This window comes from Uranotaenia lowii, chromosome 2, assembly GCF_029784155.1.
Source record: "Uranotaenia lowii strain MFRU-FL chromosome 2, ASM2978415v1, whole genome shotgun sequence".
Lineage (NCBI taxonomy): Eukaryota > Metazoa > Arthropoda > Insecta > Diptera > Culicidae > Uranotaenia > Uranotaenia lowii.
The window spans coordinates 121,900,733-121,928,226 of record NC_073692.1 but is presented as its reverse complement, the minus strand read 5'-3'; the positions used below and the strand labels follow the sequence as shown (position 1 = coordinate 121,928,226).

Sequence of the window (27,494 nt, the reverse complement as noted above, 5' to 3'; positions counted from 1 at the left end):
AGATCAAAAGCTGCGCAAAAGTTGGATATTTTTGAAATTTAAATCAAGTCGTCATTTGATGTTCAATAATTTCACAAGTTTTCATAATTATCCTCAAATAAAAACACTGACGTGCAAAAAATTGCTTGTGTAAGCAAAATCAAATGATGGTTTGCTTAGATTCCTACTAAAACATGTAAATTTTCGATTGAGTAAAGTGGAGCACAGGTGATACAATGGGAACAAAAGGTACTTTTCATCTTGCTAAGTTTTTTTTATCAATACTCATGAAATCCTTCCGTCAAAAGTTTTTTCCCTTCAGGATAGATATTTCATTCACTAAAATGACCACATGTCTCAAAATATTTGCAAAAGCTCGTGATTTTTTCGAAAAAACGGCATGTTTTGTTTCTCTGGCGAAAAGTGTCATGGCCGCCATTGTTCAAGGCAAAACTGAAAATTTCAAAAATTTCAATAGTTTGACTTTTGAGGGCTGGATATACACAAGAAATATTTCACAAAATAGGATCGTTTTAGTTTGTGATCAATGAGGTGATGAAATTTATAGTATTTTTTCCGTGATTTCTTATATTTCATTTGCACCCTCTGTGTTGTTATCTTCCCAATGGAGCATATATGATCCACCTCAAAACCCAAATTTATCAACAGAGATGTTTGTTTGCGAGCCTTATAAAACATAGATATTTTAAGATTTTGAAAATTTCCAATACAAACCAAATGTTGCCTATTAGATACTTAATAAATAAGCTTTCAAACGTAGAAAACAGGTTTCAAAAACTCAAACTATATCTAGACTGAGTTATTGATGGTAATGTGCAAAAATTTATTGTTGGTCAAAGTTGATCACCGGGTGGTGATATAGCGGTTGGAAATTTTTAAAATTGATCAGTTTTGAGTAAAATCGATTTTTGTTTTATTGATTAGATCCTATGCTTCAGCCCTTTATCTTATTTTATAATATAAATGTAAATCTTTGATATCACACAAACTAAACAATTTACATAAAATCAAAAATAGATTTTTAATTACAGACCCCGTTCGATTTTGGCAACACGCCCGTACATTTTATGTTGCCAAAATCGAATGTTGCCAAAATCGAACGGTTTTTTTCTCAACTTTTTTCTCTTTTTTTTTACAAAATAACTGTTATTATTATCAAACACGTTATTTTTGTTCAAATTCCGATCATTTGTAGTAAATTTTAATTTTTTTTTCATCATGTTTTTGATGCATTTTGCATTTTCCTTGTTTTGTTTATAATGTTTGTTTTCATTTGTCATATTTGCTGTTTTTATCGTTCTTGATCATTTTTTAGTTGATTTTTGTCATTTTCAGTCTTTTGTTTGAATTTGTTTTTTAATTTTTTGAATTTATCATCTTTTTGTCATTTTGAGTGCTTTATAAATTTTTTGAAAAACTTTTGTTTTTTTGGTTGTATTTTATCACCATTTCAGAACTTAAAAACGTATTTATAGTGTTTGTCTAAATTATATTGGTCCTGTTTACAAAAAACTAGAAGGTGATGACGCTTCTAAAAACCGTTCGATTTTGGCACATGTGCCAAAATCGGATGTTGCCAAAATCGAATGTTGCCAAAATTGAATGTTGCCAAAAACGAACGGGGTCTGTATTTCATTATCCTTCATACAATAGAGGATTCACATCATGCCTTGATATTTTAGTTTCACAAATATAATACATCGATAAAATTTAATTCTTCATTTTTTTCAAATTTGAATTAATAAGATTACAACTACTTCTGAAAACTTTAAAGAAAGACTTTGAATATTTTATATTGAAGATTTAAACTCATTTTACAACTTTGACTTAGAAGAACTTAGCCCTCGCACGAAGTGTAACCTGTATATGACGCTCATTAGACCGGTTGTTCTCTACGGGCACGAGACATGGATATTGCTCGAGGAGGACCTGCGTACACTCGGAGTATTCGAGCGACGAGTGTTAAGAACCATCTTTGGCGGCGTACAGGAGAACGGAGTGTGGAGGCGAAGGATGAACCACGAGCTCGCGCGCCTCTACGGCGAACCCAGTATCCAGAAGGTGGTGAAGGCTGGCCGGATACGCTGGGCGGGACATGTTGCGAGAATGCCGGACGACTGTCCTGCAAAACAGGTGTTCGCTACGAATCCGGTAGGAACAAGACGAGCGGGGGCGCAACGAGCGAGGTGGTTAGACCAAGTGGAGCGTGATCTGGCGAACGTGGGGTGCCCGAGAAATTGGAGAACGGTTGCTATGAACCGAGTGAATTTTAGGAATTATGTTCGTCAAGTTATGTCGTGAGACGGAATACTATGTAAATAAAAAAAAAAAAAATAATAATTACAACTTTGTTGAAGTCAACAAAACGATTTAACTTGAGCTTTAAGAATTATATCTTCTTTAAAATATCGTCAAAATTTCCGTATTATGCAAAATTTTGAAAAATTGACTAATAGAAAACTTCTATGACTTTTTCTCAGAATTCAAAATTATTCGCGGTTTTCGGGAAATTTGATCATTACACTGCACTGATTTTTTGTAGCACCTATGATTGAAACAATCAAACAGAAATTGATTAACGATGATCATTTGATTTAAACTACGAACTTCCAAAACTCAAAGTATTGGGCAAACATGAAACTAAATAGTTTCCAAAAGTAAATGCTTGGCCCATTCTCCAATCAGCATTTCAATAGTCAAAAACTCACATGAAATAATAAGGTTTGGGATTAAGGTTTTTCGAAACCAAAAAAACATCATCAACGCTGAGATCAAATAATTTTCACAGATTGTTGAATACCAACAAAACATTTCAACTTATCATTTAACCCTCATCCGTCCCTGAAGTTTTTACCCGTAACAGTCCCTGAAGTGTCAATTTGACACTTCTGATTAAAACTAATATATCTCTCTTTTTTCTCAACCGATTTTTACAGAATTTATAGTTTTGGAAACCTCATAATATAACTCAAATATATTTCTCAGACAATGTTTAGCTACTATACTTCCGTTATTCAAAGTCTAAGAAAAAAAATCCGCAATAAAACATGCTTCGGAAAAAGACTGTAAATCAACTGCGGAATGCTCAAAACAAATTTAACTTAGAGTCCAGGGAAGCTGAAGTTAGATGCTATACGTTACACATAAGTATTTTTAGATCATGACCACAAAAAATGTAAAAAGTGGTGTAAAAACCGTACTTTTCAATTAATGAATTGTCAAAATGGTTCAAGTGATACCAGATAAATTTTGCAAGAGGATTGGAAAGTTGACGTAATTTGCCACATTTTTGCGTTTTTAGATTTCCGAAATATGAGTCACAGATTGTTTGACGAATTTTCAAAGGTAGCTGGTAGCTGTTTTTTAACTTTTTTTCAATTCACAATTTCTAAGACAAGGCGACCGTCATACGCTTTGATGTTTGTAAGTTTTTTCATATTTCTGTTAAAAAAAATAAATCAACGTAAAATCTTCAACAAATAAATATATTGGTCTTAAATGAGACTTTTTTTTAGCTTTACATTAAACGGATTCTGCTAGGATTCCGGAAAAAAATCTTGAGCCATCATCATTTGGAAGCAACTTAAAGAATATTTTCTTCAATAAATAAATATTAACATCCACGGAAAATTAATGAAAAAGGTAAAATTTACCGAGAAGCGAAGTGATATTTTTCCACCCCTTTCTTGAGGATTTTTTTTAATTCACCTAGCAAAAAGGTAAGTTTTACATTTTTCAATTCTCCTATCAAAAAGGTAAATTTTACATTTTTCGCACTCACCTAGAAAAAAAATAAATAATACCTCTTCCCATTCACTGACTTAAAAAATAATTGCTAGTTGGTTTAATTGGTTTCTTCATAAAAAAAAATTAAAACAAAATTCATTCAAAAATTGATATTTATTTGTAGTAAATACAGTAGTTTTTCGATTTTATCACGGTCAAAAAAAATTTCACCGTGAATATGGCGAAACCGTGAATTTGGCGAAACTAAAAATTGAATAAAAAAAAGTATTGTTACTGTTTTTAATCAATAATTTATAATATTTTCAGCAGTGGAAACGTTTTGTATCAATAAATTTCGATCATAAGGCTTAATTATCAAAGATTACTAAACAAAAAGGATCGTTTTCAGTTCAAATTATTCTTCTCTAAAGCAAATTTTTAGGCTTTTTCTTGAAATAAAACCATGTTGTATATCCATTTGATAGTCTATATCTAATTAAAGTGAATTATTTTGCTTTGATGGAAATTTAACAGTCTTTATCTCTTATTTCGATTTTGAAAAAAAATTCAAAAAAGTTAGCATCAAGAAATTGGTTTCTGCTTATTTCAAATTTCAATATTTTAATCTTTACACTTTTGATGAATTAAAAAGTATATTTATTCGAAAAATATTTTAAAATTTGCTCAACTTAGACTTTTTCAGTGTGTTTCTCGAAATTTGCTTTATGGGCAGATAATCTTTTGTCTTTATATGTAGAAAAACAGAAATCTTAGTCATATTTTCAGACAAAGCTAGCAGAATTTCATTTTATTCTTCCAAAATTATCCATTCAGACAATACTAAAGGCTATCCAATAAGGCTTATGCACGCCACCCTTTTAAACAAACAAGTTCAACAAAGAAATCAGAGACACTTATCTCTTTACAAAAACGCTTAAATTCACCCACATTTTTATATGATTTGCATAACCAAAAAAGTTAAATTTTTTAAAGCGACTAACCAACACAAGTAACAACACTAGCATCAGCGTGACGTTAAAATACTTGTGTCGATTATTACAAGCGTTTTTAAAATCCAAATGACGATTTTAAACACTATACAGATAAAATAAGCAGTTCAATGGCATTTTCATATTATTGGATACCTATATACTATAACATAAACCATAAAAAATATCATAAACAAAGATGCTCTATGGTTTTGAATGAAAATTTAGGACCTGGTAATGGTTTCTGAATGATTTCTTAAAAATCGTGATAAAATCGAAACAATAACCGTGATAAAATCGAGCGTGAATTTGGCGAGTATTGATAAAATCGAATAGTGATAAAATCGAGAAACTACTGTAGGGACTTTTACCTTATATTTATTTTTGAAATGTATCATCGTGTTTAAAAAAATTATTGAGGCAAGTCCTTTCTTCGCCAGGCTCATGGAAATTCGGCTTTCGCATTCTTTCGAGCCACTATGGAACCTGAATCTTCCTGCATTGCGTTGACACATTCATGTCCATCTGCGTTCGATTAATCCGGTCAGGTCCGGCTTTTCCGGAATGATATCTGGAGGATGACGTGGAATACATTTCGAAGCTCTATGGGCCGATCTGAAAAAAAGCAAAGTATTATGAGAAAAAGCACAACTAAATGATATTTAGGAAAACACTTACCATACATTCTGTTTCGATTTTCACATTTTGCGTACGAAGCAAAACTTCCTTCCTGACTGACAAAACAGCTTAAGCTCAATAAAAGGGTTCGCCAAATAGTTACTTTTTGAAATAAATTTTGAACCTTTTTTTTTTTGCTCAATCCAGATTAATTTCACCTCGTTTCGAGGTAAATTTTTCCTTATTTGGATTTACCATTTTTTCTAGGTGAATTATACTTTTTCATTCGGCACAATTCAGCTGAGCTTCACCTGGCTACGAGGTAAGATTTACCATCTTTGGATTCACCATTTTTCTCGGTAAATTGTACCTTCTTCCCCCGATTCGATGCAGATAAATTTTACCTTGCTCTGTTGTTGTAGTTGAGTTTCCCCTCGCTATCTCGGTAAATTTTACTTTTTTATTATTTTCCATGTCGCTAGAACGAGCTCAAAGAACGCTTAACTGATCCAAATTGTTATGATGATTGCCCGGTTTCATCTGGATTTGCCCAGTTATTTGATACAAATTTAGGAAAAGTTCGGTCTGATCCATTTTCCCATATTTCGTATAAAAAAACCTGGATTTATTTATTTTATTTTCAAAGTTGAGCAAAAAAAACTAAAATTGAGTTGTTTTTTTTTTTTATTTTGCATCCAAAAACGAATTTTTTTTAGCAAGTTTAATCTAAACTAAATAATCATGAACAGTTTTTCGGAAACCTTAAAATACGATTGAATATCTGCTGATGGGTTTTGATTTAAAAATATATTTTCACTCATTTTCTTTTTAATTTTTTTTGAAAAATTCCACTGTTTTAACCAAATTTTGGGTTTTGGATTGAAAATTTGGGTTGATTTTGGGTTTTGGGTTGAAAATTTTGAAATCAGATGTACGGATTTTGGCAGGTTTTAAGATAAAATTTCTCGGATTCGCTCTCCAAACGAGTAATTGATTCTTGTCTTACATATACTTTGAAAAAAAAATGCAGCTAAATTTGAGAAAAAATACAAAAAAAAAATACAGCTTTTCCGGCGTATGTCCTGTTCTTTAAGTAAGAACATTTTTATTTTGAAAATCATAAATGGAGAAAAGAAGATTAGAAGAAAATGATCGAGGAGAGATTTTATAAGAAGTGTTTTCTTCAAACACGGACGAACTACTTTGAAGTGGTAGAATCTGAGAAGGTTACCCGATCAGGAGGGCATATCAAAATAATAACTCAAACATATCTCACCAAGATATTAAAATCTGCTTCAGTTATAATTAAGTACTCCAAATTTTCGATTTTAAGTTTCTCCAATCCGAATAATATCTTATTCTGATTGACAGACTTGAATGGGGTTGAGCTCATTTTCAATTATCAAGATTTTTTTTCGGATTGTCCTAAAATAAAATGATTATATCGTATTTTGATATACGTACAACTTTTTCTGAAACACGGACATCGAAGTCAACGGCCCAAACCGTCCATTAATAAGTTTCGCTCAACAGATCCATAAAATTGAATCCAATTTTATGGAATCCAAAAATGGGGCATGGTTTTAGCATATAATGTGGTTTATTGACATCCCACTAGAAAATTTTCTCGTAGTACTCATATCTTGATAAGTTATAATTTTGTTAGGTTTTGTTCTGCCCAATATCAAATTATGCTATCTGAACGAGATATAAACTTGAAAGGAGCATATCTAAAATTAATATAATTTAGCTATGACCGCATAAATTTTTTGATATAATTTGAGATATTTTAACATCCTACGAGTACTGAATCGAATAATAACTCATTTAGATAGGAAAAAATTAGTATCAAAATATCTCATCTTGATATAATTTAGTTTTTCTCTCCTGATCGGGTAAGTCTACCACAAAAGTTTTCTTACGAAAAAGCGGGATATTTGGAGAAAAAAAGAGGGACTTCGGGACATTTTCTAAAAAAGCAGGACATATCCCGTGGGACGGCGAGACACCCCTATCTTAATGTAACTCAAAGAATAATTCACATACAACACTTCAGTTTTCCGTTATTCAAAGTCTCAAAAAAACTTTGAATAACGGAAAACTAAAGTTTTGTACGTGGGAACTGGGTTACATATTTAGGTTACATTATGAGGTTTCCAAAACTATAAATTTTGTAAAAATCGGTTGAGAAACTAAAGGGGCATATTGGTTTTAGTCGGGAGTGTCAAATTGACACTCCAGGACTGCAACGGGTAAATTTTTATGGGACGGATGAGGGTTAAATTTGAATAATAAGTTCTCGAGTGATTCAAAAATATAGTGTGAACGCCTCCCTCCTCCTTCCCCTCTTCTTATTGGAGAAATGGAAAGGTCTCAAAACAAAATAAAATAACTGTATATAATCACTCCCATGACAAATTTGGATTTGTTTACTCGATTAGCTCTCGGGTAATGTATAAAACTATATGGGAGATCCTCTCCTCCCTTCTCATCCACAGCGGAAGAAGGGATGGGTCTCAAACATCGGATAGATAGACACATGACTCATAGCTTAATACCGTCCTATATGCAATTTGATTCCATTTGCATGATTCGTGATCGAAAAATGCATTAAATTGTAGGGGAGACCACCTCTCCCCATTGTATCTCCCCAATCGAAGAAACGGAGCCAAAAACAGTCATAGAAACTTTTTTCATATCCAAATAACCACCTAGGTCAAATTTGGTGCCTGATTAGTTCTCGAAATGTACAAAAAATTGTATGGGAGCCTCCTCCTCCTCTTCTATCTCCATACGGGAAGTGGGGGGGGGGGGGGGGTCTAAATTCATATTTAAAAAATTATTTCAAACCATATGCCCTCGTGAGCCAAATTTCATTCCATTTGCTTGATTATTTCTCGAGATATTCAAGCATGTATCTTTTGCTTGCGAGATCTTCTCCCCCCTGCTAGAGAGGAGTGATGGATCTCAAACTATAATAGAAAAATTCCCCATCTTCCAATGTCCTCACCTATCAATTTTCTTGAAAATCGGTTCAGTAGTTTCTGAGTCTATAGAAATCAGACTGACAGGCAGACATTTTTCCACTTCTAAGTTTTCTTTTCAGTGATATCCCAATTTCTTTAGTTTCTCTTTCGTTTGATAAGTTACTTGTTTAGGACTTTGTCCTTTGTACAGATTATTGCATAATTCGCAGAAGAAATTTATTTTAGAAATGAAATTCATTTTATTCAGATTGTTTTTAAATTAAAAAAAATCCAAATCACTTCAATATAAAATGGAAAACCGAACCTTTTTCTTTAAAAAAAATGTGGGAAGTATACAATAAATAGAAAATGCCTGAGTTTGTCTTGTGCATAGAAAAGGTACCTACTGAATTAATTGTTGATTTTTCATTTGTCTTTGACTTGTCTTCTGAAATGTTCATGTTCACCCATTAAACCTGAAGGTTAAAGGGTGACAAAAAAATCTGATATTTTGAACCTTAATTTTCCACAAATTGGTAAAATAACTTCATTTTCTTGAAAATTTATTTGTTAATGTTATGTCTGAAAAAAAATTAATCTTGATCGTACAAATTTATTATTGACACGGCAACTTTCTTGATTCTAAATAATTCTGTTTTTTTATATTTTAACTAGGTACTCAGTTAGTTTTGAATCATTTATTATGTGGCCATTTTTGTGAGGATTGAAAAAAGGCGTTGGTTTATAGCTTTTTTTTTATTTCTCCAAGAATATGATTTAATCGTTTAACTTCACTTAAACCACAACTCAAAACTTTGCTAATTTATCTTTTATGTAACTTCTTTAACAATTGACTGAGTCAAATGGAGTTGTATGGCCTCCTAGTGACAATCAATTGGCTGCAATAACCCATGAAAGTGAATCGAATCGAGCCTTTATATGTGGTACCTACCTTTTCACGGTATTGATTAATCTTTGCTTCCAGATCAACTCGGTGACAAAAGAGATCAACTATCTGTCATCACAGCAGCTGGCTGATGTAAAGTCATGACGTCTTGCGAAAGATAGCGAAGATAATAAGGGATTGGTTTCGCAAATATGTACAACTGTTTCATTACATATGTTTTGTACGAAAGGGCGCGAGAAAAACAACTTGTAACAATCGGTTGCGGCGAAAGCGTTCAAATCGTTACTTGATTCTGTTGTTGTTTTTTGTCAAATTTGATGGATAGAGAAAAAACCCAATGGAATGCCACAACGTTAGGGTATCATTTTTTCATGTGCCTTGTGGGTGAGCTTCCTTTTTTTATTGCATTCAACACAATTGGTGTTGATTTGTGAGTGTGATATTAGTACTGTAGGTTTGATTTCAGTTCAATGAAATTGGAAAACTCTGTTCCATAAAAAAAAACATTGTACCCAGGGAAAGTATGCTTATGTTTTCCATGGTTAGATCAATGTTTTTTAAGGTATTTATTTTTTTTTACAAACTCCAAAACCCAAACTACCGTGAATATTGGAAAACTTTATAAATGAAGATGGGGTTCAAACACGTCAACTAATCTTCTTTTTTTCGAACACAAAAGATTCAATCGGCACCAAAGCTCGCAATATAACTAGGCCTTGCCAGTCTCCGTTTCCTACTCCCATCACTAACAGCAGCAGCAATTTCGTTCGACCTTCGCAGTTTTCAAATATAAATCGGCCAATCTTTTCCTGCATGCAGTTGTTGCAATTCGAATGAAACGAATGACTCGTGAGGTTGTTGGGGCTTTGTGTTTTTTCTGATTCGGCGTTTTTCTTTTAACGAACATCGACCTCGAAATCAACTGCGATTTTTTACTTCTCAACCGTACCAGGTTCAGCTGAAATTGGTGTCAGAGTTTTTGTTCAATCAGTGTTCAAATAAACTTAAAATAGCTATCAAACGATTCGATCTTTATGGATGATTGGAATGAAGGAAAAAGCATTTTAATTAGGCCAGATTCCCTAGCTATGATTTTTCCCATCGAAACACTTGTCAACAATTGACCTTTGAAAGCTGCATGTTCGATTTCTCACAAATAAACGTTCAAATTTCTTTTTTTCCCTCAGTGTGAAACAATCACAAAATTGCAGTCTTTCCCATCAATAATGATTAATAATTTAATCCAACAGCATGCAGTTATTCTGCATGCCTTCCACTTTTAGTCTTGCCTATCACTTTCGGCCCCGCTCAGTGTCAATGAATTGTATTAAGTACAGCAACCCGCTTTACAGCTTCTGCAAATGGCCTGTAATTGACGGTGCAGCTGATTAGATCAGATGATTTCGGATGATAATACAACCTAGCTCCATCAGAGAAATGGTTGAGGGTTCCATTATGATGAATCAGGTGCTTCCGATGGTAATTTATTCATGGCAACAACAGCAACATCGACCAGCACTCGCAGAAGCTACCGGCAATTTTCTGACGGCCATCGTTGTTCGCATTGTGATTTTATTTTCAACCCGTGAATTTGAGTTTTTTTTACAGAAAATAAACTTTAGCACACATAAATTCAATTATGCCATGATGTCCTCCAAGCAGATTTACATTTTGATTTTGATGAAGAATTGAGCGTAGACAGGTATAATTTATACCGTACTTAATAATTTGACAATGGATGATATAAAGATCTAATAGAGTCTCATTCAAGCTATTATGAAAAACGCACAGTTTACAATCATTCCTCAATACTTATCTTTTTTCAGCAATTAAAGTTATTTTTAAAAGAAATAAACTAACTCTTCGTTCTTCATAACGACCGTTAAAAAATTTATAATAAAAGTTTGCCAGAACCTTTCCAACACGTTTTCACTATGGAAGAACCCCTTACAAGTAAGCGGACAAAAATATTTCTATATCTTTTGCAACAATTTGACATTTAGGCTCGTTATAATCGGAACTAGTTGTCTAAGGTCATTTTTTGACATATTACGATGAAATTTTGAAAGCGGCATGTTTCGTCACTGCGCTTGCTTGCATGGAAATCTCTCAAAGTAAATGGACCAAGACCTGAAAACGGCACCATTTCCATCATAGTTCCGCGATTTGGGATTTTTGTTTGTTTTTGCGAAAAAAGTGAAAAAAAATCCGGGTATTTTCAACGAAATCCGGGCAACCGGGCCGAGCCGAACCATTTCTGAAATTTATGCAAAATATCCGGAAGTCCGGATAAAACCGGGCAATCTGGAAAGCTTATTCTAATATTATCAAAGTGAAGCCATTTTGGATGAGCCATGTCAGAGTTATATGTATTTAAAACGCCTATTACAAACAATATTTCGTCTACGATCACGTATAATTAGACTGACGATCTACGCCTTGTTTTATTCTTCCTGAAGAAACTATGACTTTACTAACAAAAAAATAAATATGTATTTAAAATGATTATATTTTTCTTATAATTTTAAAAGTTTGATTGCCATTCAGTAAGGGAGAGTGGGGAATCATGGGCCACTTTTTTTCTTTGTTCCATAACTTCTTTATTATAAATGATAAAATGAAAATAAAAAATGGTATGGTTTTCTACATTTTCAAGGTATCATATGGTATTTTTTTTTAAATTTTTAATAAGTTATTTTCCCCAAATTCTGACTGTTTGAAAAAGAGCAATATTTTTTAGATTTTGAAGAATGGTGGGGAATCGTGGGCCACCAAATCCAAATTGACCAAATAACATGCAAAGTTTATGAGTTGACCAAAAACTGTGATTTCCTAATTCATTCCGTTATTTTTAAGCAATTTCAGATGATGAAATAAAAAAGGGAGCTGTGTATGATCGAAAAGATTCCAAAACCTGGCTCGCGAACGTTTTGGCAAAATTACTTATCACCCTTATTCTGGTTTACGGCGTATCTGACATTCGTTCGAACGGATACTTTCGATCGAATTCGAAAAAGCTATTCTTGTTTTCGTTCGAACGCGATACGTTTGATGTTGGTGTTACCAGATCATGTTCGAAAAATCATAGCACCCGGATTGGACAAACTGACGTTTCTCGTCAGAAATTTATTGTAAACAATTTTCGTTTCGTGTGAAATTTCATCGAACTGGTTGGAGCACAGCCGAAAAACGGTCTTTACGGATACGGACAACACGACAGAAGGAACCAAATTTTGTGTTTTTTAAATTTTAGTTTCTTGTGCGGTGTCAAAAAAGTGAAACTAGGCCCTACCTATCGATGAACCGCAGGTGTCCTCGAAAGTCGAAGCAAAAATCAGCAGTCGAGGAAATGATTTCAGCAGCGGATCTGGACCGGCATTATTTAATTCTCCAAGTGCAGTCGTAACCGAAGCGGTTCCCTAGAAGGCCACACCAGGAGCTGATTGTTTCCAGGCGCAGAATCTGTTTTCATTGCCAGCCGGTGGTGATGGTGATAGATAGAAGTATCAAAGAAAAATCTAATATATTCAATTCCCAAAATTATGGATAAATACAAGATTATTATTATTATTTTGAATCACTTATTTTTCCCTAACCGGCCAACTTCACTGACTTCCGAGATTCGCAACAGCAGACTCTTGTTTTTTGTTTGTTATAAATGAAACTAAGAAACTGGAATGCTTAAAATTTGAAACCTTTTGAATAAAAAATTGATTTCTTTCAACTTTTGAAGCGCCTAAATCAATATGCAAATTTGAGAATTAATTCTGTTATTTTGAACCGTGTTTAAATTTTATTTTTCTAAGCCACCCAACTTAAAGAACGCCCTTGAGCCTCAGCATGAGACTTGCGTTTGTTAGCCAGTTAGATCGATGGAATAAAATTTATTTCGAAAATTTTCGCAATATTTGTTTTAAATCAACCTCGAATAAAATAGGTTGTATGTTCTGATTTTTTATTGTCTTATTTCCTAACAATTTTCAATTCCCTGATTTTTTAGATCTTTTTACGCATGCCGTTCGCAGCATCAGACTCGCGTTTGTCAGTCAAAAGCAGAAATACGTTCGATCGAAAACGGGAATGCAACGTTTCGTTCGTTCGAACGATGTTCGAAAGTTCGAACTGTTCTCATTCGTTCGAACGAAAACAAGAATACAAAATTTCAAAACTTTCGAACGAATGTCATTCGATCGAAAACGAGAATAAGGGTGTATATAGGATGGACAAAATATTTTTCATAACTCTTCATTTGGCATGAGAAAACTTTAAAGATAGGAAAAACGTATTTTTAGTTCTGAATGTGAATAAAAACATAAAAATATAGGTGGTTCAAGATGTGTGGCCCACGATTCCCCACAGGCTATGATTTGCAAATTGGTTGCGTTTGTGTGACTTATTGATGTTTCATCAAAAATTCCATTTCCACGTGAAAGATCATGAAAAAACTAAGATCATAAGCGTATGAGCATATTTTTGTTATGCACTTTAGGTTCCCCATCGATGAAATTAGCGGGTGTTTTTTTTAATTACGTAAGTAAATTTTTCTAACTTTTTTTAGCTTGATAAATAAAAGAAGCATATGATGCGTACTTGAGTTAACAACATATAGAAATATATGCTCACGCAAAGTGACGACGATGACAGTTGGTTTGAGATTTTTATCTCAACGCACATCTGAGATATTAAAAGTGGCCCATGTTTCCCCATGGCCCACGACACCCCACTCTCCCCTACATAATTTGGAAATAAGACAAACTTGAAAATTTCAATTTTAACAGCTTGAACGATACACAGCAAGAAAAATTCGTGTAATTTTAGATAAAAAACGATGCACGAAAAGATAACAGCATATTGTCGTGTAAAAATACACAGCTATGTAAAATTTTAGATTTTTTTTTCAGAATATTAGAAATTTTTTATGAAATATTGGGATATTATGAATCGTTTGTGTAGAAAAATACACTATCCCCCACCATCAAGAGCACCGCCAGGCTGGCGCACTGTTGAATACGAAGATGTCCATTCTGCTAATGTTCTAATTGGTCAGCGTCACTGGGGGACCAAAGGGAATTCCGTTCCAGACTGCAATGGTCCGGATTTGCCCCGAATTGTTCAGGCAAATTTTTCTCCTGGGAATCAAATTCCACTTCAAAATCTGCGTCGCTGTGATCGAAAAACAAATAATTAATTTCAATAACATCATTCGTTTGTTTTTCAATTTAAAAATCTACCACTTTTACCATAGAGATGATGGAGCTTCGTCGCTTAGAATGAAGACACTCGGTTTCCGAAAAATGACTCGACTGGCAAATTGCACGAACAAACAGTTTTAGTCAATATTAAATCAAAAAGATATAATTTCACACTGCTTGTGATATAAATTTCATTGGCCGCTTTATTTTTACATCATGGAATGTAAAATTATACCAAAATAATTTATTTTTATTTGCTTTTTGAGAAAAGACTAAAATTACATCCAAAAGAGTGGAAAACTACATCTTTTTATAATTATACTTGTGCAAAAATAGATCACTCGTGTCCGCAGCCCGTGGCGTAGAGGATAGCCTTCAAGTCTTCTAAGCTAACGGTCGTGAGATCGAATCTCGGTCACGGCATACATAGTACACGTTCTGTGGGTTGGTGGTTTTAGCATTTGTAAGATGCTAGCCATATCATATCCTCGAAAGTTGTACGCTTAGAGTTAAGTGAGAAGGAATCTCTTCGAGGAAACATCAAGTTTCATTGAGATCCTGTTTGTGTTTGTGTTTATATTCCGTATACTTTTAGAAATTTTCTGCTGAGTAGGAATGCGATGAGTCTGATTATCTATGAGTTTTTGACATCGAATTTAAGCATCATCAGAAACCCGTGAGATATGTTTTATTATGTCAAATTCTTTCTGTTGAAATTCTCTCGAAATAAACTGTCTTGCTGATGGCTCTGAATCAAATTTAATTGATAACTATTGATTTTCAAATGATATATTAAACCCAGCGGAAAAGCAGGGGTATCCTGGCCAATAACTGTTCAGCCTCGAAATTTTTCTAAAGAGTCAATAAAAAAATATTCGTAAATAGAACGTAACTTTTCAACGTCGTCAAAATTCATATCTTGTCCAGAATCAATCTTTCGATTTGAAATACAAATATAATTTTTAAAATAAAATCTTTATTAAGCACCCAGACCAAAAACAAAACATACTTACTAGAATTTTTATTATTATATTAATTTTTGGTGTTTGACAAATAACATAAACGATCAGTATTTTTAGTGCCTGTGTTTCAATCAGTGGCTTTTGAATTTTTGCGTCCTGAATTCAGATTCTGTGTATCACCTCTTCTTGTGATGATACAACGTGTGGATTTTTTTTTATAATTATCAGTCGATCTTTGAAAGGTAACTGATAAACTTGCATAAAAACTATAGACCGATTACGGATCTATTTATTATCCTTTATTCAATGAAGGATTCAGATGTACAACATTTTGAAAAATAAGGCAAATAATTTGAAAAAAAAAAATGATTAGAAAATATTACAACGCTTTCTGCCATCATTAAAGAAATTCTTTGAGTATTTGATAAAGAAGATTCAATTTGTTTAACAACTTTGCTGAATACTTCAATACTGAATAATGATCTAAAAAATATTATACCTAATTTTGTAAAAAATTCTTTAATGTTGCATAATTGAGGTAAAATTTACAAACAAAAACTTCTAAACTTCTTTTCTCAGAGGTCCAAATTACTCGCCCTCTTTAGGAAAATTGATAGTTCAAATAAAACCCTAGTTTTCAAAATCGTTGTAATGTTCTCTATTTTCACAAAGAAAGTGCACAAATTTATCTAATGAATTTCACCCATTTAAAAAAAAATGGTTTGTTTCGATAATGGTCGGTTTACCATTTTTATGGCTTCCGCTATTTTTTTCAACGTTGCAGTTGGCAGACAGGAATTGAAAACCTTTTCCGGTACAACAGTGTTCGATATTTAAGCTTGGGATTTCGTTTTTAAATAAGTCTTTATTAGCCTTTTAATCATTACATTCAAGTTATATTATTACACTTTATTATGTGTTCAGATCAATTAGGATCAGTTCAACTCTTTGATTATGTAAATTTTTAACATTGTTTATTTGATTTAAATTTGCTAGAGCAATGAATTATTTGATTTACAGGAGAATATCCTGTAGAGAAAAAATATATATATGTATAAACTTAAACCTAAATTATATCCTAAAAACTAACTTAATTGTAAAGAGAACGAATCTCTGCGATGGAAGACTGCATTGATTTTCCTCTGAAGTTAGAGATGATTTTGTTGGCCATCTCTTCGATCGATTTAATGCCCGCAATCTGATGAAGATCTTCGGTGCTGTGCCAAGGTGGAAGCCGCAAAATAATTTTCAGAACCTTGTTCTGAATCCTCTGGATGGCTTTTTTCCTCGTTGCGCAGCAGCTAGACCAAATCGGAACTGCATACATTATCGCTGGTCGGAACACCTGTTTGTATATGAGCAACTTATTCATTAGGCAAAGTCTGGATTTCCAGTTGATGAGAGAATAAAGAGATTTAGTGTGTTTTTTACATTTAGATTGAATATCTTCAAGATCCGATCAAGTGTAAGTCCCAAGTACTTCACGTGATCTGACCATTCTAATGAAACCCCATTAAAAGTTATGGAATGATTTTCATTAGGTTTAAACCGTAAATTCCGATCTTTGGCTGAAAGCAAAGTATCATGTATGTATGTATGTTGGTAATCCACCATGGGTGCACGGATTCACCGCAGTTTCTGCCAAAGTATGGGCTCACATGCATTCCTTAGATTATTAGGTTCGACAAATCTCCAATGCAGCGCGCTCCATACCCGGACCCCATGGCTTCGTATGAACTGTTATGTGGTGAATGTATTGCGTGTGTTGATGTAGGTATATTTTGGAAGAACGAATCAATCAGGTGGGCTAGTTTACTTACAGGTATTCCGGCATCCGTGTATATACCTGGCCAGCTGGCAACTGATTGAACATTCCAATTATACAGTCAGTTATATAATGAAACATATCTTACCTGTCGGCCCGCTTATGGGATTCGAACCCAAAAGTTTTTCTTGCCGATACCGGGAATCGAACCCAGTACGCCTGGCGTACTAATACCAGACTCGCGCCAGCCTATCCACTAGACCACATCGGCGCTTTTGGCTGAAAGCAAAGTATCATCAGCAAATAATCTTCTGCCTTTTCCTTCTGGCACATCAGGAAGGTCAGAAGTAAAAATATTGTATAAAATTGGCCCAAGTATACTACCCTGAGGGACACTAATTCTAATGGGTGTCCTTTCAGAGCATGAATTTTGATAGCTTACTTGTAAGGTTCGGTTAGTCAAATAATTTTGAATAATTTTGGTGAGATATACAGGAAAATCAAATCGAGCTAATTTAGCTACTAAACCTTTGTGCCAAACACTGTCAAAAGCTTTTTCAATATCTAGAAGATCAACACCAGTTGAATAACCTTCAGATTTGCTAGCGTTAATCATTTTAGTTGCACTCAAAAGTTGAAGTGTAGTAGAATGTTCATGACGAAAACCAAATTGTTCATCAGGGAAAATAGAATTCTGATTAATGTGAATCATCATTCTATTCAAAACAACTCTCTCAAATAGTTTACTTAAAGAAGGAAGCATACTAATTGGTCGATAACTTGAAGGCTCTGAAGCACTTTTTCCAGGTTTCAAAATTGGAGTTACTTTGGCATTTTTCCATTTATTGGGAAAATAGGCCAAGTGAAAACATTTATTGAAGAATTTAACTAAAAAGTTTAAAGTGCTTTCAGGCAACTTTCATTTTTCTAAATTTTTTGAAAATCAATTTAAGTTCATCAATATTTGTCTCACAAGAACTTTCAAACACATTTAGTTTAGAAAGAATATCATAAAATTGGATAAAATTGTATAGGAGCTTACCCATAATTTCTATGCAAATTAGATCAATAATTTTAGGCGTTACAAATTCCAATAAAATCATTTTTAGATTTTTCGTGTTTTGTCTGATTTCTTAAGTTGAAAAAGTTTTTTTTAAATAAATTCAATAATCTCTTTATGTGATTACTTGGTAATGGAGGGATATTGATCATCATCGTTTCGTGTATTCCTAACTCGATGAAAATCAACCTTCTGTCTAGACATCTAACCACTTGTTACTTTACATAATGTCTCCGGTTTGTTTCGAATTGGTAACAATCATAATGTCTCGAAAAACTAGAACAACATCACTACACAGCCATTACACGTGAATTCGTGACAGAAAACAAAAACATGTTCAAGCTTCTTTGTTTACCTACCTTTGATTGAAGCATTCATCACTGATGATGGCTTCTATTATTGTCTCTTAGCCACTGCTCTCATGGTGGAGTCTCAAGGAAAATGCATCAAAACAACTTCAGTTTTTCTGTTGAAAATCGCGCAGAGTCGTGTTGAAGTCGTTGTTGTTGTTGTACATAACGTATACCGCCTTGCATCACTACGTCTAGAGCTGGCAGACCAGCATCGGCAGCCACAATTATATGGTCATTAAAATCGCGAAAGCACGTGGCCTTCACGCATCCAATCCAATCCATCCTCACCTTTGAGCAAAGAGAGCCATCAGAGCGAACAGCTTAATTGCCAAGCCGAAGCATCAGATAGATAGATTATCTTTGGCCTCCATTTGAGGCACGATATAAAAATATTGTTACACTTTCTACTAAAAAGCATGTTGTTTTGTTTTTTTCTCCCCTTCATCTACACAGGTAGTTTGAGCCACCATCGTCGGTTGCAGTTGAAGAGAGATTGAAAAACCAAAACGCCCGAATAGCTGCAGCCGATGACCAGAAGCCACAACCAATGGTGGTGGCCGAGTTTGACGTACAGGTGTCTCTAGTAGTGGGAAACCCATTCCGATACCGGGATAATGTCCGCTTCCAAGCCAGTAACGCCGCTGGAACACCGGCGAGGGTTCCCGGGCGAAAGCGAAAACACCAGGATTCCGGTGCTGTCGCCGACCCCGTTTCGCCGCTGCCATTCGCTGCGGATGCGCACTAGCCGCAGTTTCCACCATGACTACCAACATTACCGCGAGTGTGACTGTGGTGGTGCTGTTGCTGGTGGCCACCTAATGATGCATCCTTCAGCGAATTTGTCCGGTCCGTCGTCCTCCGGGGTAAAAGTGAAAAATGCCCTTGCCAATGGGCCGAAATCGCTTCACCAGCAGCGCGGCGCCACCATGGAGCCATTCGGATCGACCGACAAGCAAATTTCGTCGCCGTCCGCCGGCAAAGATTCTGGCAGTCCTCATCTACCCAATGGAGTAATCGGACATCATCACGGATCCTCGCACAGCAATGACGGTGGCAGTTTCCTGGTGGTGCAGAAACCTTCATCCTCGCAGTCGTCGACCAGGAAAAACAGCCTGCAGAAAAATGAACGGGGAATGGTGAGTGCATTGAATTAGGGTTTTTTTTCGTGTGTTACGATAATTAGGCCAGCTGGTTAGTCGAATTCAAAAGTGCAAAGTGCATCCTTTTTTGACCTAGTTTTTTGATAGTAACTACACTTGGGGTGCATATTCGATTTCTACCACCCACACTTTACGACCATCAACAAGGTGATGTGGTGATTCAGTACGAGTTTCAACCCTGATCTGTTATTGCGTATGACGTACACGAGATTTACGTCTTTCGTTTGATTGTGATTTGAGCTCCATAAACGGAAACACATTTTAAAAAGCTTCGGTAAATGATTCTTTTATCTGATTCAATTTTCAATTGACGATAAAAGGTTTTTTTAAGTTTGACGTCAAAAGTGTAATTTCTGTTCCTCAATCCGTGTATTTCTGATAGTTTATCGACCAGTGAATATTTTGAACTCTGATGTGCCAAGTCAATAAAAATTAGGAGTTAACTTTACGTTTTGATACGAATGTGAAGTAAGTTTAGTGCAAAAGAATGAAGCTCCAGTAACACCTTATTTTGCACCGACCCTCAGATACATGTACTTAAATTTGAATAAAATCACATAATTTTTACATATTGATGTGAATTATAATAGGGACAAGGGTAAGAAAGTTTTACACTGTTCTTGGATTCGTGAAAATATCAAATACATAGTTTAAAAAGTGCGGGTAAAAATCTTGAAAGCGAAAAAATTCATTAACCGTCATCATTCTAAAACTTTTTTACCTGTTTTTTGAAACGTTAACGAATAAAAATCACTTGTCAGCGGTACAATCGCGTGGAATGTGTCATAGGGACTTTTAAATCAATAACCGTTTAATTGGTTTCAGTAGAGGAATCCTGAATAGATAGTGAAATAAAACTTTTGATAGACATTATTTTACACATTCTGAAATTATTGGATTTTTGAAATACGAAACACAGATTATTCATATGTAGGGGAGGGGTATAATGGCCACCTTAAGGAAAACGCTTATTCAACCATAGAGAACAGCTATAATATGTGAATTAGGGTCAAGTGGGGTAATTATGAATACGGGGTAATTCCGAACAAGTGCCATACGCGCTGGTGTGGGGGATAAATGAACACAAAAAGTTCTCAAAGTGGTAGTTTAACATCCGATTGATAGCTATAAGCTGTTTCCGATCTGTTTTTAAATCCTAATTATATCATTTCAGATGTTTTAAAAAACCATTACCCCGGGAAACGGAAATTGTTTTGGACAGTGTTCAAGGTTTTGGTCATCTGATCATAGGAAATCCAGCTGGAATGTTGTTTTCAACTGTTTTACATCCAGTTTAGGATGCTTTATCTGGATGTTGAAGAAATTTTGAACAATTTTATCCGCACAGATTTACAGATGAGTGTTCATATTTACCCCATAGTTATCGTCCTATGGGGTAATTATGAACAAACATTTCCTGACATTTCTTTGGCTTTTTGATGGTCAAATGTTTTATTCACCAACTTAGGGAGCCATTCACTTATTATCCAAGCATTTCCAGACCCCCTTCCCCCTCCTCCCCTTGTAAGAAATTTCTCACAGAACTACCGCCCCCCCTTTTGTAAGATCTTAACACAGAACCGTGAAAAAATCTTAGCCAGGAAACATCAACAATCGGCATTCTATATCCCAGGATCTTACTGGACCAAATTTAATAAATTTCATAGTTCAACTAGGTCTGCAATGTGTTAAGTTTTGAGTTTTTGAAAAATTGATTTTTTTCTTCTAAAAGTGAGATTCTGATTTAAAAAAAGCTACGCCAGTTCTTTCCAGTCTTTGAAAAAAGTTTTGAACAAAATTTTATCAAAACTGAATAAAACTTCAAGAGAGAAAAAAGTTTATAAAACGGAAATTTTGAAAAAAAGCTAAATCCGCATTTAAACGAGTCCTAATTTTGTTTAAAAAAATAGTGATAAGAACTTGCATTTTGTTAATAGACAAAAATGCAGTCAAATGTTTTCTTAGGTTTAGTGAGTGGTGCGTAAGCATAGTTTTACCGGTTATACCAAAACCGAAAACCTGTATCCCAGGAATAGTTTTCTAACACCGAATAAAGGTTTAACGTCCTTCCAAAGTCAGTTTTTTTTGGTATTGATAAATAACAAGGTTATAAACTAGACTTGAAGAAATTTTTAATTTTACTAAAAATAAAATTCATCATTTTTTAACAAAAGGTTTGCTGCTCCAGCTTTTATTCTTTACCGCGTGAAATTTAACATTATTATAAACCTTAAATCTCTGTGTCAACAGTAAAATATATGAAAAACCATGATAAATTTAATAGGTGAATAAGTCTACGGAACGAAGATCAAAAAGATAAATTGTCTTGTATGTTTGGACAACGTGCTGCTATTCAGGGCATTTGAATTACAGCAAATAATAATTGTTTATGAGTTACATTCGGATAACAAAGATCCAAAATCTATTTTCTTGCAGTCTTATTTTTTTACTTAGTTACTTTTTTCAATCTTTATTTGTTCGAATACATTTTTTAAAATTTAGTACAAAATGAAAATCTTTTGGTTGAAGATTTTCTCTTTCAGTTTGGTGAGGAAAACTTCTGCAGTAATAATTTTTTTTGAGTAAATAGAGCTACTAATATGAAATTTCGTACAGGTGATACAAAAATTACTTTCGTACAGGTGATACAAAAATTACTTTCGTACAGGTGATACAAAAATTAATTAGTATATTTTTCAAAACAGTCGATCATATAGCCTTGCCTTGCAAAAAATGACTGTTCACTCAGTTCACTGATCCAAGAAGATTTTAATGGGTGTTTTTGTGAAACAACCATCTTTAAAAAAAAATGGAATTTTCTGTATGTATAGGTTTCAATTTCATGATATCTCGCACGTACGTGAAAAGCTTAACCCACGAAATTTAGGTGAAAACTTGATGTTTGCTGCGCAGGACATTTAAAACGGATGTAAAAACTATCGAGTAGCCAAACTCACCTAAAATTTCACACGTATGGAGATGTCCTATCAAATAAAAATGATCTGCAACGACATAAAGAAACGAAAGAAAAAGAAACCAACCAAAACGTAAAAGAAGCAACAAAAAATTAAACTACCGAAACAAAAGATAGAAGAAATCAATACAAAAAAAAACACTAAATAGTGATTTTTTATGTTGCTTTACCTCTTAATTTTGATAACATTTATTTATTTTATAAGTTTTATACATAAATTGAATTGAGTTCTTATAAAACAACCCATTTTCTTATTACTGCTAATTATTTTAATTATTTGGTGTTGAATTGAGATTTTCTGACACCATATAAATCATATTTAACAAGTCTCGGTGTAAATATGAACAGCGTTCGGGGTAATTATGAACATAATTTTTTAAGTAAAAAACCCCCATACACTGCTTACTATGGGTAAATGTAACTTATAAATACTGTTACTTTTCAAAAATTTTATAACAAGTCCGTAATCCGTGTTCATAATTACCCCCTAGAGAGGGGGGTAAATATGAACAGACGGGGTAATTATGAACAGACGTCTCAAAGACGTGGATTGCGACCAAAAAAAAAGTTGCTCTACAGAATGATGAAGAGCACGGAAACATCCATTCTTGGCAGCTTTTCAGAGTTTATGTCAAAAAATAAACGTATGGTGGCTGTAAGTGTGCCAAATGAAGAAATTTTGTTCATAATTACCCCACCTAGCCCTACATCATTGTTTCGTGTTCAGACACCCAAATAGTCTATTGCCTAATTGGATGAAGCTTGAAAAAGTAGATGAAAACGTTCGAAAAAGCATTTTAAAATTTTTTGCCGAAAGCTGAAAACCAGTCACTGTAGGGGCACAATGAGAACCCCCCCTGGGGCAGTATAGGCACCATTTTTCGAGGCAAGATGAGCGTTTTCTGCCGGGGAATCTAGCAGTGAATTCGACTCGATGAAGTCAACTGAATAATAGAGCTACAGCTTGACTTGTTTCATCTGTCGATTTGGCCTTTTGATTAGGAGTCAGAGAGGTAATCAGTAGACTCGAGTTCGATTCCTGGTCAAGGTGATTTTTTTTTTCATTCATCATTCATGATCGATACATTTGACACTAAACCGTGAGGCGTAGATGCATCAAACAAAGCAATAACAAAATAATCTAGGTTTGTTTGTAAAATTCAAAGAATTAACACAAGCTCATACGTTATGTTTCTGGTGTTTTGTTTGACGGATGATGCTACTAGCCGTATAATGTAACAATAAAAAAAATCAATCATGAATGGTATGTTAAAAAACCCCTCAAACAGGAATCGAACTCGAGTCTACTGATTACCTCTCCGACACTTTACCAATAGGCCAAATCGACAGATGAAACAAGTCAAGCTGTAGCTCTTTTATTCAGTTACTTTATCGAGTTGAATTCGCTGCCAGATTCTACGGTAGAAAACGCTCATCTTGCCCTGATTAATAGTGCTCTGTTCGCCCCATGTCAACAAATTTAAGTAAAAACGCGTTTTAAAATGGATTAAAGTGAAAAATCAAAAATCTTAAGATGGTGAAAATTGAGAAACAATGTGTAAATCATGTTGCAGTGTGTTCATTTCAGATCAAGATAATTTAAAGGTCATAAAAGTTTATTTGGTGGGGCTCAAAAACTATAAGACTTTCGTCACTTGAGAACCTAGCTGGTAATTATTTAATATTTATGTAAAGATGAAAAGGATATTTCTTTTTGGTGAAAAATTAATACTATAGGTAGTACGAAACAAATCCTCATGAACATTTGTTTAAAAAAATACGTACTTTTGTAGAAAAAAGGATTGCTTATCATGCCCTGGGTGCTCGTTATGCCTTTATCTCCTAGCTGTTTTCTAAACTTTTTTCAATCTGCATTTTCCCATTTCTTTTTCCTAACATCTACTAATGTGCCCCAAATCATCTGCCTTTTGAAAAAGTTATGCCCTGCAAGTTAAAAGAGATCCTAAGCCAAGTAGGACTAGATACCATACCAAACTTCGGCCAGAGAAGGGGCCTCAAGTTTGTATAGGGTTTTGAACGATTTTGTTCGGGAGGACAAGTTTTTCATCCATAAATTTAATCCCCTCTGACCCCCTTTCTTTTGAATACAGGTTTTATTAAAGCTCAAACTATGACAAATATTTCATCTCAAGACTGCATTTTGATTAGAGTTAAGATAACAAAGTTAGTGCACTTCAAAAATGGGCTATCATTTTTAAGGATGTTGGGATCAGGATCTCGTACTAGGCCTAGGATTAATTTAAGCCTGCAGCATAGAACATTTCACAGGTTTTAAATTTTCCATACAAATTTGGGACACTCCTAGATTCAACTAGTACTTGAGACCAAGTACACGAGAAACACCTATGGAAGCAACGATTAGTTCAATAAGAGGAAGAGTTTTTTTAGATCAGACATTTTCCTCAAAAGCATTACATTTGAACTTCTCAAAAAATTACTTTATTTAAAAAGGCTTATACCTTGACGCTTAAAGGAGCGAAACATGACTTAGGAACCGATGTGAAAAGGTTTTTTTTATAAATTGATAGTTTATTCAACAACAGGATTTATTTTCAAATACAACTGAATAAATATATTAATGTAGGGGAGAGGGAGGGTATCGCGATCGTGGGCCACCAAAAAATCCATTCCAACTGTCATCATATCGTAACTCTGCACAAGTATATTTTTGCATTTGTCGTTGATCTATAAACATTTAACATAGCTGAAACGTTGTGCTTTGCTACACTTTGAAAAGTCAAAGAAATTTTTGAATATTCTTTTAATTTTGTTTTATGTATGTATGTACATATGTATGATTCCCCCATCGGTAGCAAGGTCCTGCCTTGGTCTGTATGGCTTGGCCATCAAATTACTTCTAGGGCTTCCACGGCCGATGGTTCGTCGAGGGAAGGCATCCAATCTTCAGAGACCAACGATGGTTGGCAATCCACTTCGCTCTCTTCAGATTAACCCCAGATGCATTCCCTCTGAAATATTTATCACATATAGTTATTTATACAATGAACACATCTTACCTGTCGACAAGTTTCGAACCTAAAAGTTTTCTTGCCGATACCTGTAAGTAAGTAAGTAAGCCTGGGTTATCATAGACTCCAGTCTATCCACTAGAACACATCAGCGCTCATATTCTTTAAATTTTGTTAAATAAGAACATAAAATCAAATCAAATCTTTACATCATTCTGACTTTTAAAATCCTCTTAAAACGAGAACTGCAACTTGAATTTCAGAATTACAGAAATACAGAATATAAACATAAAGTATAATGATTGTTTTTAATCTGTTACTAAAACTTTATTTGTATAGAAGTTTCAGACTAACCCTAAAACATTTGTGAAGAATTTTTTGTATTAATTTAAGTTTTTGTTTATAATATAGTTTTCTGAGGATGGCTGAAGGTAGTAGGCCGAAACGTCAAAAGAATTGTTTTTATTTGATTTCAAATTCACAGAAAAGCATCAACTAGAAAAGCCAATAAAACTTTTTCCGTAATCTTATAACGTTTTTTTTTTCTTAAGTTTGTTTGCTTGGAAAGTTAGGATAGATATCATACCCACCATTCTTCTCTCCCCACTAGAATGTGGAATTAATCATTGCAAATTTGATTTCATTTGCTTGATAAACTCTTGAGTAATGCTAAGGATATAACATGGAAACCCCTCCTTTCGCTTTCCAATATTCCTACTGGAAGAATTGAAAAATCATCTATAGAAATTTTTTCAAGCATTTTCATGGATACCCAATAGACTGTCCCAAATTTGTATGGGAAATTTAAAACCTGTGAAATGTTATACGCTGCAGGCTAAAATTGATCCTGGGCCTAGTACAAGATCTCATGCCAAATTTGGGGCAGATCGGACTACGGGAAGGGGTCGCTCAACAAGCCTGAAGTTTGTATGGGATTTTGAGACATTTTGTTCGAGAGGAACATGAAAAAACAGATTTTCGTCAATAACTTTTGTCACCTTCGACCGATTTCTTTCAAAAACGGGTTTTCTTGAAGCCTAAACTATAAGAAATATTTCATCAGAAGGTAGCATTTCAATTAAAGTTAAGATAAAAAAGTTATTAAGCTTCAAAAATTGGCTAACTTTTTTAAGGGTTACATTCATCACTGTTTTAATGAGGCGACTAATTGTTCGACCAGGACACTATATGTGAAATGCATGCCTTTTCGTCAAATAATGACCGATTTTAACCATTATTGTTGCGCTCGATTGTAATTTTTAATGTTCTTTTTTTTCTAATATTTGAGTTTGGATGATATTCACTTGATAGTTCGGTAAGAAGTAAGGACGGAAAAATTCTTGACAATTTAAAAAACAATTGCATAACCACAGGGGCTTAGAAACATTACTGGACGATATGTGATGCCAATAAAAATAACCAGTTTTTCATCAATAACTTTGGTTCCCGCCGGCCGATTTTTTTCAAAAATATTTTTTCTAAAAGCTTGAATTATGAAAAATATTTCACCGAAGACTGCATTTTGATAAGAGTTAAGATAAAAAGTTATTAGGCTTCAAAAATGGGCTAACCTTTTTACGGTGGTATTCATTAGATATTATTACAGCGACCAAAGTTATTGAAGAAAAACTGGTTTTTCATGTTTCTTCCAAGCAAAATGTCTCAAAATCCCATATAAACTTCAGGCTCGTTGAGCGACTCCTTGCTGTGATCCTATCTGGCCCATATTTGGCATGAGATCTTTTACTAGGACTAGAATAAATTTTAGCCTGCAGCGCATAACATCTAACAGGTTTTGAATTTCCCAAACAAATTTGGGGCAATCTATTGTA

The 27,494-nt window shown here is 34.1% G+C and overlaps 1 protein-coding gene across 3 annotated transcripts in view; it reads left to right on the top strand.

Moving 5' to 3' along the window:
• The window catches only part of LOC129745321 (protein quick-to-court-like), an 80,286-nt gene that overhangs the window by 24,107 nt on the left and 28,685 nt on the right, over positions 1-27,494 (top strand). For all 3 annotated transcript variants that reach the window (XM_055738316.1, XM_055738317.1, XM_055738315.1), the window contains exon 2: positions 18,992-19,674. In XM_055738316.1, coding sequence (XP_055594291.1) covers positions 19,153-19,674 — 522 coding nt within the window. In that variant the 5' untranslated portion in view covers positions 18,992-19,152. The remainder of the gene's footprint in view (positions 1-18,991; positions 19,675-27,494) is intronic.